Source organism: Schistocerca piceifrons, chromosome X (genome assembly GCF_021461385.2).
Source record: "Schistocerca piceifrons isolate TAMUIC-IGC-003096 chromosome X, iqSchPice1.1, whole genome shotgun sequence".
Lineage (NCBI taxonomy): Eukaryota > Metazoa > Arthropoda > Insecta > Orthoptera > Acrididae > Schistocerca > Schistocerca piceifrons.
The window spans coordinates 717,691,184-717,705,535 of record NC_060149.1 but is presented as its reverse complement, the minus strand read 5'-3'; the positions used below and the strand labels follow the sequence as shown (position 1 = coordinate 717,705,535).

Genomic DNA, 14,352 nt, shown 5'->3' with positions numbered 1-14,352 from the left:
ATGGCACCACATTGCCTATTCAGATGAGTCATGATTTTGCATACAGCACCATGATGGATCTACCCATGTTACAGTCATCATATAGATCCACAACGTGGTGTGGTGGTATAGGGTCACTGAGTACAGAGCACTATAGCCTCTGGTCCACATAGCCAGTAATTTGGACAGCTGGAATTACGTTTCTGACTTGTTGAGGCCTGTGCTTGTGACTTGTCATCAAGATCTTCATCATGTTATCATTCAAAGGGATAATATGAAACTGCATACAGCCTGTGCTCTGCGGACCTACCTCAATACAGACAGTGTCCGACTGATGCCTTGACCAGCATGTTCTTCAAATCTCACATCCATTGAAAACATCTGCTCGTGAGTTGCCAAGAGGTTGGTATACCACCACTTGCCACTCTCTATGACAGAAAAATTTTGGCATAGAGTAGAGGCATCATAGAATGATGTATCTGTCATCCAAGGTCAGTTCAATTCTATGTCCAGCCTGGTTTGAGCAGGTGCTACTGCCTCAGGTAGCAAGTGTGTGTATTAAATTCTGCTACCTATATACCCCATTTATTCTACAAATTTAGAATTATTAGACTGTGTACTTACAATAAGAAAGAATATGTTAGTTACTAGTTGTCTGGGGATCAGAATTTTAATGTCCAGTAGTGTATTTCTGGATTCCTGGCATGTTACACATCCTCAAGAACCTGCTGACTGCTGATATATCGAATCTAATGAAATCAAACAATGGAAAATCCAGAATGGAATGTAACAGTATTTTGAAAAGGATAGTTGTTACTCACCATATAGTGGAGATACTGAGTTACAGATAGGTACAACAAAAAGACTGTCACAAATAAGCTTTTGGTCAGCAAGACCTCTGTCAAAACTAGATGACAGCCACACACGCACACTCATGCAAACACAACTCACACACACGACTGCAGTCCTGGCAACTGAAGCAACACTGCCAGTTACCAGAAGCTGCTGTCATGTGTGTGTGAGTTGCATTTGTGTGTGAGTGCGTGCATGCGCGCGTGCGTGCATGTGTTTGTGTGTGTGTGTGTGTGTGTGTGTGTGTGTGTGTGTGTGTGTGTGTGTGTGGGTGGGTGTGTGTGTGTGAGTGTGTGCCTGTCGACTTTTTTGATGAAGGCCTTGATGGCTGTAAGCTTACTTGTGCCTATCTTTGAATCAGCATCTCTGCTATATGGTGAGTAGCAACTTTCCTTTTCATAATATTCAGTCTAATGAAATATTAATATTAGACAGAAAATACAATGTGATATGACATTTGATATGTTTTGTGGAAGCCCACTGATACTACAGTATGGAGTTACAACTGAGAAATTAAAACTGAAGTCATTGTTAGTAGTCCACAGGTCTCACTTCTGAATAAAAGTATCTTAAAGATTCAAATTTTGCTCATCTAATCAACATACCAGTCGTGAAATCTTCTCGGGTGATCAGCCGAGTAAAGGCGTCGTCTTCTCGCAACGTTTCGAGGGGTTTCGTACCCATCATCTTCAAGCACTTCGCTTGAAGATGATGGGTACGAAACCCCTCGAAACGTTGCGAGAAGACGACGCCTTTACTCGGCTGATCACCCGAGAAGATTTCACGAATGGAATACGCCGAGAAAGTCTCAAATCACATTTAACATACCAGTGCTGTACAGCAGTAGCTGACCTAATCAGTCACCTGAAAGGAGAGAAAATCTGCTCTACTTAAAAACTCTCAACTTCTTGATGGCCTTAGAAAGAGATACTGTTCTTATACTTCACTACAACCACGATGGTAAGGACTACCAGTGGTGTGCAGCGTGTGATGACCCCTATTCTGAAGGAACAGACACATCGTATTTGTTTAATTAACTAATTAAATTGCGAGATTATCATATAGGGAAATATCAGCACATTAAGTGAAAATCAATAAATTTTCCTTAATATTCCATATAAGTTACAGATTGATTATATTGACATGATATACAACTTTCATGTGACGCAACTCTCACACTAAACAAATCTCTGCAGTCTTCAGCCTAAAATTCCAGGTTGCAATAATTCTGGGCAGTTGCCATTTTACAGCTGTTAGGAGTATAGTGAAGGCCATTTATTGTTCAAGTCCATTGGTTGGTTGTTTTGGGGAAGGAGACCAGACATCGAGGTCATCGGTCTCATCGGATTAGGAAAGGAGGGGGAAGGAAGTCGGCCGTGCCCTTTGAAAGGAACCATCCTGGCATTTGCCTGGAGCGATTTAGGGAAATCAGGATGGCCGGATGCGGGATTGAACCGTCGTCCTCCCGAATGCGAGGTTCAAGTCCATTGGTAACATATTTAGATATCAGTTGGGAAGAATCATTCTTGTCATTTTAACTCCCACATGCATAGTATAGCCTACTAGAGTAGAGCACAGTCATAGCCTTATGTGAAAAAGGTATGACAGCACTCATGTAAACAGTATTATCAGCAAGCTAACAAATACAAAACTTCAGTTACAAATGCTTGTTTGCATCACACTGCAGCAGTGTGATGAATATGTGCATACAGAGCATATTCAGATGAAAAGAAAAGGGATAATGACAGTAAGTGTCAGAAAGGAAAGTGTTTTCTTACCAGCTGTGAAAATAGGAAACTGGAACAAGGCAGACACCCAGTTTTAAAAAACACATTTGAATCATTATGGTTTAGCAGATTTCAAATCTCTTTATCAATAGAGAGATACAAAACAAGAAAATTAAATAGTAAGACTGTAAACCAGCATATTTGATATCTCAACAATTAATTACAAAATTGTGTCCAAGATTAATTTCATTGTACTGACAATAATACATTACCTCCTCATGTCTGTAATAACTTTATCAAACTTTCCTTGACTAAACAATAATAAAATATCTTTCAATGCAAAAATTATTATTGTCAATTCTTTGATGTAAACATTCCAAAAATAAATTCATGGAATCCAGATACTGATGGCTCCAGCTGTGCAAGTATCAATATATCTGACTGTCTGTATATGGCATACATAGGGGTCTGAAGGTGGCATTATTGAGATGCCAAAACTGGTTGTCTAGATAAAATAATTTCTCAAAACATAAAGCTGTTTGGCGATTTTTCTTGGTAAAAACTTTGATCTTGTGTAAAAAGTAGTAAATTACTCAGGCATGAAAGATTTTTAATCCTCCATCTAGAGACATCAAAATTCCTGCTCTTGAAACATTGAAATTCAAGGGCAAACTACAACAACACCTGTTTCAAAATTAATTATGCTCAATTACTGAATTTTTTGGGATAAATGGAGTGCATATGTGTGTGGTTTTATAGCATAACTAAGATGTTCCATATAGTGCAAGCATAAATAAAAATTATTTCTTGTCATAAAAGATATATTTGTTTTCAAATATTAATATATTACTAATATGAATGTCTCATTGTACGTTGAAAATTAATTCTGACATTTTGTTGTTTATACACCTTATTTATTTTCATGTATTATGCTGTAACACTAGCTGATATTAGTGATACCATGAATCTATCATATTGTACTCAACTGTATCAATTATTGTAAATCTTATGAAAAATTCCAGAGTGTGAATATTGTAAAAACACTGACTTGTTCCATATCCTAGCAAATCTAATGCTTCGAGATCAATGGAACTCACAATAAAATAAAATAAAAATAATATCTGATTCATGGAAACATGTCATGGAAATGCTGCCAGACTCTTGAAGATATCCCATGAAAGCCCATCTATAAAGTTTAAAGAACCAGAATTAAGTGAAGAATTAAAGATTATACTGCATACCCCTTTGTATCACTCCCACAGGGATTGTGGCTGAAAGATTATGGTGATTTCATAGGCATTTAAACAGTCAGTGTTCCTGTGCTCTGTGCACAAACAGAAGGGGGAGGAATATATGGTACACTTACAGTTACTTTCACCATGTTCTTCACAGTGATTTGCAGAGTTGTAGATGTAGATGAAGACATAGATATTCATGATGCAATTCAAAGAATATACATCAAATAGTTGCTGTAAAATGCAACAACTGATATTCAGATAACTAAAAATGTAGATTATCATAGGTCTGAAATTAATATTGATCATGGGTAAGAATAATACGGTATAGCTGCAGTTTTTGTATGGTCTGCTTTCATGTAACTAACATCCAAACAGATAAGTTTGAAAAAGGGAGAGAAGCATCTAACACTTGTCTCCTTCTAATCGACTTCTTGCATCCTCTTTTTCTTTCAGAACTACAACAGAAGGAACCATTACACAAATGGTTTACTAATGCCTCGTTGCTCAGCAATATAGTGTTTCATCATAATTCTATTTGAAGTTAACAATAAACTAGGGTTCTTCCACTTCTACTCCTTTACATTAAAGGCATCAAAATTTAAAAAAAAATAATAAGACAGATATGATGATACTTGCCAGGGGTGTAAGCATCCTGATGAAGGATTCTGTCCCCCCAGAACAAGAGATGACCATACCAGTAACAGATGGTTTATGACATTTAGTTTGAATCTACATGTTTCAAAAGCTTATCTTATACCCTTTCGTATTTATATTTTATAGATATCATGACATACATTTTACAGGTTATCTGAGTGTACTGTATAAGAGACATGTCAATTTTTGATTTATGATATACATAGTTGTATAATTCTCTCACACTACTTTTTATCAGCACAGGTTTTATGTTGAATACAATAATATTATTAAATTGTGTTTCTCATGATGTGCCAGTACTGAATGTCTAAATTTTTCAGACATTATTTTATACATACAATATTAAACACAACACTATGATATTAAGTAGTCACACTGTTCAGATGCTCATCTCATCATTCATGAATTTCTCAGATGAATAGCAGAATTTTTCCATTAGGAGATCGCACAGTTTTCACTCCAATCAATCTATCTCCATACTCAGTACATCTCTACCCTTGAGCTTATTGAAGACTTTTATTATTACGTGCTGAGGCATCTGTTGGTAAAGTTTCAAATGATGTGTTGGAAGCATGACATTTTCTTTGTGTCTGGTGTTGTACATATGTCTGAAATGGTTTTCTTCAGTTACCTCAGAATTGCTATGTTAATAGATGATAATCTCAAATATGTACAATGCAGGGATGAGTAATATGTTTACATTCTTAAATAATAGGTGACATGATGTTCTTGGAGAGGCACACATCTTTCTAACAATTCTTTTTTGCATTAGCAGGAGGGTCACACATCTTTCTAACAATTCTTTTTTGCATTAGTAGGATTTGTGACATGTGGTTTGAATGCCCCCCAAAAAACTAAACAATATCTAATTATGAATTCAATATAACAATGGTACACCACTTTCCTGCTGCTTATGTCTGGTACACTAGACAGTATCTCCATTGCAAAAGTGGGGTTCTTTCATTTAGCAGCTGAATAATCTGTGCCCTTGCCAGCTTAAATTGTTGTCCAAGGTCAGTTCCAAGAATTTGATAGACTGAGCTCCTTTCATAACTTGATTTTTATGTACAAAACTGGTGTCATTCATTTCTTATTCTTGGATTAAAAAAAAAAAAAAAATCCCGGTCTTGGAAATATTAACTTTAAGTCCATTTTGTTGAAACCATGTATCTAAGCTATTTATGATGTTTATTATGCCATATAGAATTTCCCTCACATTTTCTTTTTCAATAAGTACTGAGGTATTACTGGGAAGCATGACTGATCAGGCACAGATGTTGACAGGTAAATCATTTATGTAAAAGAGAAACAAGATTGTCCCTAAGATTGAGCCTTGAGGGGCTCTTTGTAAAATTGCATCCCACAGAGAGGCATAATTTCTGGTATCAGATGTTATGATTACCCTTGGCTTCTGTCTGTCAGATGAGACCTGAGTTCCTGCAGAGCACTTTGTCTGATGCTGTACCTATCTAGTTTATGAAACAGCATGGATTGATTCACTGACTCGAATGCCTTTGTAAAGCCGCAGATGATCCCTGCCACTTTATTGCTTTTGTCCAATATAAGCTTTTTTCCATTAATTGCATTCATGGTGCTTTTCTCTATTGGCTCTTGACAATAACATCATGTTTCACAATAAAATTAGTTATCGGGACTATATTTATTTTTTCAAATGCTTTGGATAACACTCACAGGATATAGATGGAATGGTAATTTCTCGTACCCTCCCCAGATGTTTTATTTTGGTGGTTTTACCTCTGTCTACTCAAGTACACAAGGGAAGTTGGCTCGTTCAAATGGCTGATTAATCATTTAAAGATGGAGAGTGTGCTATTTCATTATACACAAATTTGATTACTTTGTGGGTATTTGATCCCACCTTGCAACATTTTGTTGTTTAAGAACAAAATAGCATTTTTTACATCTTTGGTTCAGACTTTTTGTCGCAAGAGGGCACTATGGGGTCCATGCCAAAGAAATATGCACTGGTTTAATAAGTAATCACGCCATCACTAGATTATGCTACATTTATTAGAAATTTAATAAAGCAATGAGCTATTTGAACAGGGTTCAAAATAGTGCTGTTGTTTTGTTTAATTTTTGAAATTTCCTGGTGGTCAGCTGTTGTACCTAACTTAGATTTAATAACAAACCATACTGCCTTAGACTCATTCTTATAGCCTAAAATGAACATATCATTTTAAATTATTTTGGCACTTTTGACAACACTTTTAAATACAACTTTGTAATGTCTATACAGCCAATAAACTCAAGGTTTTTATTGTGTTTCAGGTTTTTATGTAGCTCTTGTTTCCTTGCAGTAGATATTTTTAAACCTGGAGTAATCCAATTTACTTTTGGCTTTCCAGTGCCAGATCCTGGGTGGGAATGATTCATTGAATACTTTGAGAAAACTTGTTAACAATTTATCAAAGTTCTCGATACTTGATGCACTATTATCTATGGACCATTTTACTGCATCTATTTTTACACAGAACATATTCAAATTATTGTTACAAAAGTTTCTTTTCGTAAAACCTTTCTTTTAATATTTGGTTTATTTATTCCTGGCAGCTGAATAAACAGTGCAGACTGATCAGCAATTCCTAAGTCTAACCAGAATTTGTTTTCAATGTCAAACATGCAATTTGTTTAGATATTGTCTATACAAGTGGCTGAACGAGCATTTTCTCTAGTGACTTCACAAAAATTTAATTTAAAACCAGTGTTCTGAATTAAGTCAATAAACTGGTTTGAGCTATTGTCATGACTTATTACCTTTAAATTGAAATCAGCTGCTATGATAATATTCCTGGAATTTTGTAAACTGATTTGACTATTGTGTTCATCTCTTCTTCATTCAACACAACAGCTTTCAGAAGAGCACTCCTCATTTAATTAATCAAAATCAGTGTTTATTTTATAGTTTCAGCAGATATTGAGAAGTACTCACGAGGCTTCATGGGATCTCTCTCTTCTGCAAAAGCGCTTGCTACATTGAAATGTTCCAGTTTATTTACAATTTTTATAGTTACTAGTTAACTAGCTAGCAGACAACTCTAACATTTTTGCTTTCATTGAGGATAATTTGCTCAATTTTGGTACTAGCTGTCTTTTCATGCAGTTAACAAATTGCTACAAATCTACAAAATGGACAGTAAAAACGAAAAAACTTAATTAAATCCCAGAAATAAAATTTGTAGCCATCCAAAGAACAGTTTCCTAAAATGATGAGGAATAAAAACTGTTGCCTTAGACTGCATCTCTCCTTTCTCTTTTATGCACTAAAACATTGTTGTGCAGAAATAGCATACAAGCTGATGAAGTTAATGTGTGACAGAAATGAGGTGTGATAGTGAGCTGAGGATTTAATAACCGCACAACCTGCTAGCAACTCATCAAAAGAAGAGAGAATTACAGTAATGTGACGGAACTTAAACACACAATGTTTGTTGAAAACAACACAATGTTTCAGATTAATTATGGTATCCAGTACTACAAGACACATACAATCCTCAGAATGACTGCATCAGTTTAATGAAACTTCTGAAGGGATACAGACACTCAGAAATAAAAGCATTCAGCATACTGCCCCATCTCCATTCAAATACAGAAAAAGATGTTTCAACTCACACACGTACACAAAGAAACTGGAAGTAATACACAGTTGGTGATTTTTTTCTTCCTACAGCCTCTATGAATGAAGTAAGTCTTCAGGATTAATCTCAATGAGTAGAAGATATTTGACTAGCATTTCAATGAGTACTAGGTAATTACAGATTGTGTTCACAATACTAGTTTTTTTTGTTTATAAAATTAACAATTTTATAGAAAGTTTTTATTAGAGTAGTGTGCTTGTCAAAATGAAAAGTGTGTGATATACAATATGAAAAGTAGTATTAGTCCTAATATTTGTCTGACTGCTACTTAAAAAGATGTGGCTTGTGTAATGTTACTTACGTCAGGTTATGCACAGGGCCTATTATATGTATTAGCTTTATTTATACTATTATAATGGCATGTACAGTAGAGGAGGGCATTTAAGCTTTTATTTTATTCCCTTGATTAGTTTCACAGATTCAGCAGAATGTGGACACACAAGGAGAGAGATTTCTAGGTTATGTAAATACTGAAAACTTATGATGCACTCACCTAATAAATAATGGCTTCAGTTCTTCTCTTGACATGAGGCTGAAGAAGAAACCAACAAACTCCTCTGAATCTAAAACTTGTTCTCCATCTCTTAAGTTCTTGTTAGTATTGGCAATCTGGAAAAGTGAGAAGAGTGGTTTAGTATGCAATAGTGCTGAAGTTCACAGGAATCATGATAAACTGCAGTAAAGTGTGCCAACTAATTATACCTCAAATTTTTTCTTTACTTCTGATTTCACCATCTTCACATTCAGCTGCTTTAAAAGTCTCAGACATTCTTCAAAGTTCAAGCTACCATTTTCATCTTCATCCGCCTCTTGAAATTGTTGTTTTAACCACCTAGGAGACAAAAAATTGTGAGTTCCTAAAGATTCATACAAATCAACCATAGATTCTGGGCATAATACACTAGACCGACTTTAGCACTAATATATATTTGCAAAATTTTCATATGTAAGGTTGATGTACATTATTACTTTACGTGCTGCATAGGGTCAGCATTAAATGGAACAAAACTGAAATTTCTTTGTATAACAGTCAGGAGAAACAACTGATCAGAAATGATGCCATACCTCATATATCATGAATTTGCATCAAATGTTATAAAATAAAATTTCAAAAATTCAAGCTTAGAATTGTGTCTCCTGAATCCAAACTGTTAAATCTAAACAAGACAGCACTGACAGTTTCTTTTTCTTTAGTCTTCTATAGTGAGGTCAGAAATACAATAACTAATGAACTGAGTAAAACCATTCCTACTGCATTTGCCATACCTTTTCATATCTCTTACTTGACGCAACAAATTCATGCAACTTCGAGTACAAACTTTCATATAGAGGTATAAACAGAGAGAGCACTGAAAGGAAAGGAGACAAACTAAAACTTAAAAATTGCCTGATATAATCCTAATTACAAATGAGAAATATATTACTGGCAATGAGTGCTTCTCTACGTTCATATCAACCATAAATATTAACTTGGAAAACAGTTGTCTTCTATTATAAAAGATGCCACACTAGCAATATACACAAACCACAACATACAAAGATATGGTACAGCCCATGATTAAATAAAATTAGGATACTTCAATTTATGCTCAAAGATAGAATTTCTAATTGGAATGCAAACAAGAAGAATTAAAAAGTTACATGTCTGAAAGTGGAGGAGTGAAGGCAAACCAAATAGGGAAAACATCTTAAATCTCAGTAATAAATGTCCAGGAGTCCAGAACATTAAAAAATAGGGAACAGACTCAGTAAGGCACAAAACACTATCCCAATTGATTATAATGCTCTCTGTTGTATTGCAGTCTCTCTTGTAATGTAAAATAATGGTACAACTGATACTGAAACTAGTTTTGCAACTACATTGTGCAATAACAGAAAGATTGACAAGGACAAGAATCACTCCAAGAGAAATTACCAAATCTATAAGTAAACAGAGCAACTCCGGGACAGCAACTAAATTTGGTATAATTAATGAAATCTCTATGACTTTACTCTATCTCATAAATGGAATTCTTGATGATGGCACTTTCCCACAGCGGCTTAAAATTTCAGCTACCATACATTTCCAGTAGATAAAAAGGGTGATAGCAGATAACTACAATCATTGTACCAGTTATGTTAAAACAACAGAGTATTGTGTACATAGATAGATTTACAGCTATTTTAAAACTATAAGCATTGTAGCTAAGTGAAAACCAATTTGTATTTAGTGCAAAATTACCATCCATAAAAACAGTTGAAAGTCTGATAACTACAATCCACAATGGTTGGCAAAAGGGAGTAACCACCTGTGCTACACATATAGACTAGGCAATGATTTTGAGAGTGGTTCACATGATATTGTCACAGAAAACCTAGGATATAACGGTGCTGTTGGTAAGCCACTTCAGTTAATGAGTTTTATCTAAATATCAGGCAACCATTAGTATACATTAACAATGGGAGATCAAAATCCATGAAAATAAACAGAGTAATCCCACAGGTATCTGAACTTGAGCCATTTTCCTTTATTGTTTATATTAATGATCTCTGAAACTATATGGCCTGCAGAAGTGTTCTTTTTGCTAATGATACGACATTTCTCACATCAGGTGAGAATCTGCAAGTTGTTTAAGAGATATCTGAGAGAGGCAGCCATCGGTGTAGAGCTAAGCAGCTGTGAGCAATTGAGTTAAAAACATGGAAATTAATGACACAAAGAAAACAGCTGATGTGTTAAGTTATTGGGTCTCATAAGAGACCAAATACTTTGAAGGGGTGACCGTACAAGAAATGTAAGTGGTAAAATTGCACATGTACTTCTTCTGTTATATAAAGAAGAAGCTCTTTTAGCAAATATTTACTGCTCCTTTCTCACTATGCCTTCTTTCACTCATGGCTGTAGAGTGCAATTCTGTTATAAGGATATTAATCAGGGCTAAACTATGTATTCAGATGGCAGAAAAAGCCGTCATATGTATCATAGAACTGAGTGTAAAAGTATTACTGTGTAGAAATGACAAAGATGTCTCTTTTAAGGATTTACATGAGTATTATCTCTGCCATTTCAATAAATATTTTCGGTTTCATTTATGAAACATGTTGATGGAGTCAAGCCAAACAAACACTGCTCATCAAGTCTTTTATGCTAAAGACAGAGTGTGTGTATATGTTTGTTTCTGTCTGTTTGTGTGTGTGTGTGTGTGTGTGTGTGTGTGTGTGTGTGTGTGTGCGTGTGTGTGTGTGTGTGTGTGTAAATATATATTTTACACAACCCTGAGGATAGGATCTGTGGAAGGATGTATTATGTCCACTGCTGGACATTAAAGTAATTATATATATACAACAAAATGTTGGACATATTTTACAGTACAATAGTATTAGGCAACTATTCTGCTTTGTTACTCACATAATCTTACAAACTTTTTTTATTATTCGGATTATTGTCCTTTGCTTCCTGAATACTGCTATGGTGAGAGGAGAATTTCCCTAAAAGATAAAACCATAACTTAATAGTGAGTGTGTCCGAGAAAAATACACAGTTTTTACAGTTTCAAGAGCAGCATTGTTGGATACTACTCTGATTTCATATGTTAATTTAGAGAGATGGGAGTTTAAAGATGTGCAGGAGAATCCCATTTTAGATTTTCTTACAGGCAAAAGCCTAGAAACGTTGTCACAGTGACATTCTGAATATTATAGCTGTTCATGTGATTTGCTGGTTTTTCTGCATATTTATTTTGCTGGGGGTGAAAATGCAGAGTAACCATTTTTTGTGCTTTAAGATAAGGCTGTTCCTGTAAAGCCATTGTGAAACTTGATCTGTGATGACACCTACAGCAGTGGTAAGATCTTTGCTATTTTTCACTTCAATAAGTAGACTGGTATTATCTGCAAATAGTACTGATTCCACACAGTTTACACACAAGAGGAGATCACTAATTCATGAGGGCAGATTATTAATGTATACTAGAAAAAGAAATGGTCCTAAGACAGAGCCCTATGATACACTATGAGAGGTAGTTCTGTGTATAGTGTGTCTGTGTTGGACTTCTGTAACATGAGGTCAATTAATTAAGTAGGATTTCAGACACTCATTTGAAACCACTCACACACCTTAACAATCAAGTTTTTTTTAAAGAAAACTGAATGATCTACAAGATCAAAGGCCTTTGTTAAACCTAAGAAAATACATGAATTTTTGAAGTGACTGTCTATTGCACTTAAGATTTGGTTGACAAAATGGAAGCTAGCAGTCTTGATGAAACCATGGTGGCATACTGATATTTTATTATTCTGGCGGAATTTTTTTTTTTTTAGCCAAGGTAGAAAGAGTCGTTCTATAATCCCTGAAAAACCAGGCAGCAATTCTAAAAGTCTATAATTTTACATTTTCTGAAGTCAACTTTCTTATAAAGAGGTATGACTTTAGCAGTTTTAGCAGATCTGGGAAAGTGCCCTGTGACAGTGAAGACCTGCAAATGTCTGATAATGGTGTGAGAATAATGTTTGTTAATAGTTTTATTATATAATCAATGATCTAATCAACATCTGCTGAATTATTATTTTTTAATGAGCTTATGATTTTTTCTGGCTCATCTTGATAAGCAGTACTGAGGAACATGCTATTTTGTTGATATCAAAGTTTGCAAGTGCCTGGGTGGGTTATTCACATGAAATTTACCAATTTTTGTCATAAAACAATTTGCAGTTTTAGCAAAGTACAAACTGGACGAATCTGCAACTAAATATGGGTCAGTATTAAGGCTGTCATTATGGGACAGAGCAATATTCTTATGAATTTCCTTTTTCCCAGTAAGTTTCTGCACAGCTTTCCATTACACCTTAGTCTTGTTTGACAGTTCCCTGATATATTGGTCATTTTCTCTTAATTTAGCTCCTTTTATAACCTGCTTCAGAATTGATTTATATATTTTTTGAAATAGCTAAAAATTGTGGACCACTTTTTACTTTTGAAAGTTTAAATAAAGCTCTCTTCCTGTTACAGGAGACCCTAATTCCTGCTGTAACTCAGGTTTTTGGTTTGTTATTGTTTTTGAACTTCAATTTCTTTTTGGGGAAGGCTTTTTGAAAACATTCATTGAATTTTTGATGAAATGATGGGACCTGTCACTTGTTTCAGATTTACTAAGAGCATTACCCCACGAATCATTAGAAGTTGTTGTTGTGGTCTTCAGTCCAAAGACTGGTTTGATGCAGCTCTCCATGCTACTCTATCCTGTGCAAGCCTCTTCATCTCCGAGTAATTACTGCAACCTACATCCTTCTGAATCTGCTTAGTGTATTCATCTTGGTCTCCCTCTCTGATTTTTATCCTCCATGCTTCCCTCCAATACTAAACGGGTGATCTCTTGATGCCTCAGAACATGACCTACCAGCCGGTCCCTTCTTCTAGTCAAGTTGTAGCACAAATTTCTCTTCTTCCCTATTCTATTCAGTACCTACTCATTACTTACGTGATCTACCCATCTAATCTTCAGCATTCTTCTGTAGCACCAACACTACGAAGGCTTCTTTTCCGTTCTTGTCTAAACTGTTTATCGTGCATGTTTCACTTCCATACATGGCTACACTCCACACAAATACTTTCAGAAAAGACGTCCTGATTCTTAAATCTATACTCGATGTTAACAAATTTCTCTTTTTCACAAATGCTTTTCTCGCCGTTGCCAGTCTACATTTTATATCCTCTCTACTTCGACCATCAGCAGTGTTTTGCTTCCCAAATAACAAAACTCATCTACTACTTTAAGTGTCTCATTTCCTAATCTAATTCCCTTAGCATCACCTGATTTAATTTTACCACATTCCATTACCCTCATTTTGCTTTTGTTGATGTTCATCTTTTATCCTTCTTTCAAGATACTGTCCATTCCATTCAACTGCTCTTCCAAGTTCTTTGCTGTCTCTGACAGAATTACAATGTCATTGGCAAACCTCAAAGTTTTTATTTCTGCTTCCTGGACTTTAGTTTCTATTCCAAATTTTTCTTTTGTCTGCTTTACTGCTTGCTCAATACACATATTGTCTGCCCCTGGTATCTGAGTAGTCAGCATGATGGGATGTCATACCTAACAGCCAGATTTCGATTCCCAGCTGGGTCGGAGATTCTCTCCGCTCAGGGACTGGGTGTTGTGTTGTCCTTATCATCATCATTTCAACCCCATTGACACGCAAGTCACCGAAGTGGTGTCAACTTGAAAGACTTGCACCAGGTGAATGGTCTAACCAATGGGAGGCCCT

The 14,352-nt window shown here is 35.4% G+C and overlaps 1 protein-coding gene across 2 annotated transcripts in view; it reads right to left on the bottom strand.

Moving 5' to 3' along the window:
- Positions 1–14,352, bottom strand: part of LOC124721489 (1-phosphatidylinositol 4,5-bisphosphate phosphodiesterase eta-2-like) — a 431,886-nt gene that overhangs the window by 107,640 nt on the left and 309,894 nt on the right. For both annotated transcript variants that reach the window (XM_047246496.1, XM_047246497.1), the window contains exons 4-5: positions 8,812–8,941; positions 8,603–8,718 (exon numbers count right to left, since the gene is read on the bottom strand). In XM_047246496.1, the coding sequence (XP_047102452.1) occupies positions 8,603–8,718; positions 8,812–8,941 (246 nt within the window). The remainder of the gene's footprint in view (positions 1–8,602; positions 8,719–8,811; positions 8,942–14,352) is intronic.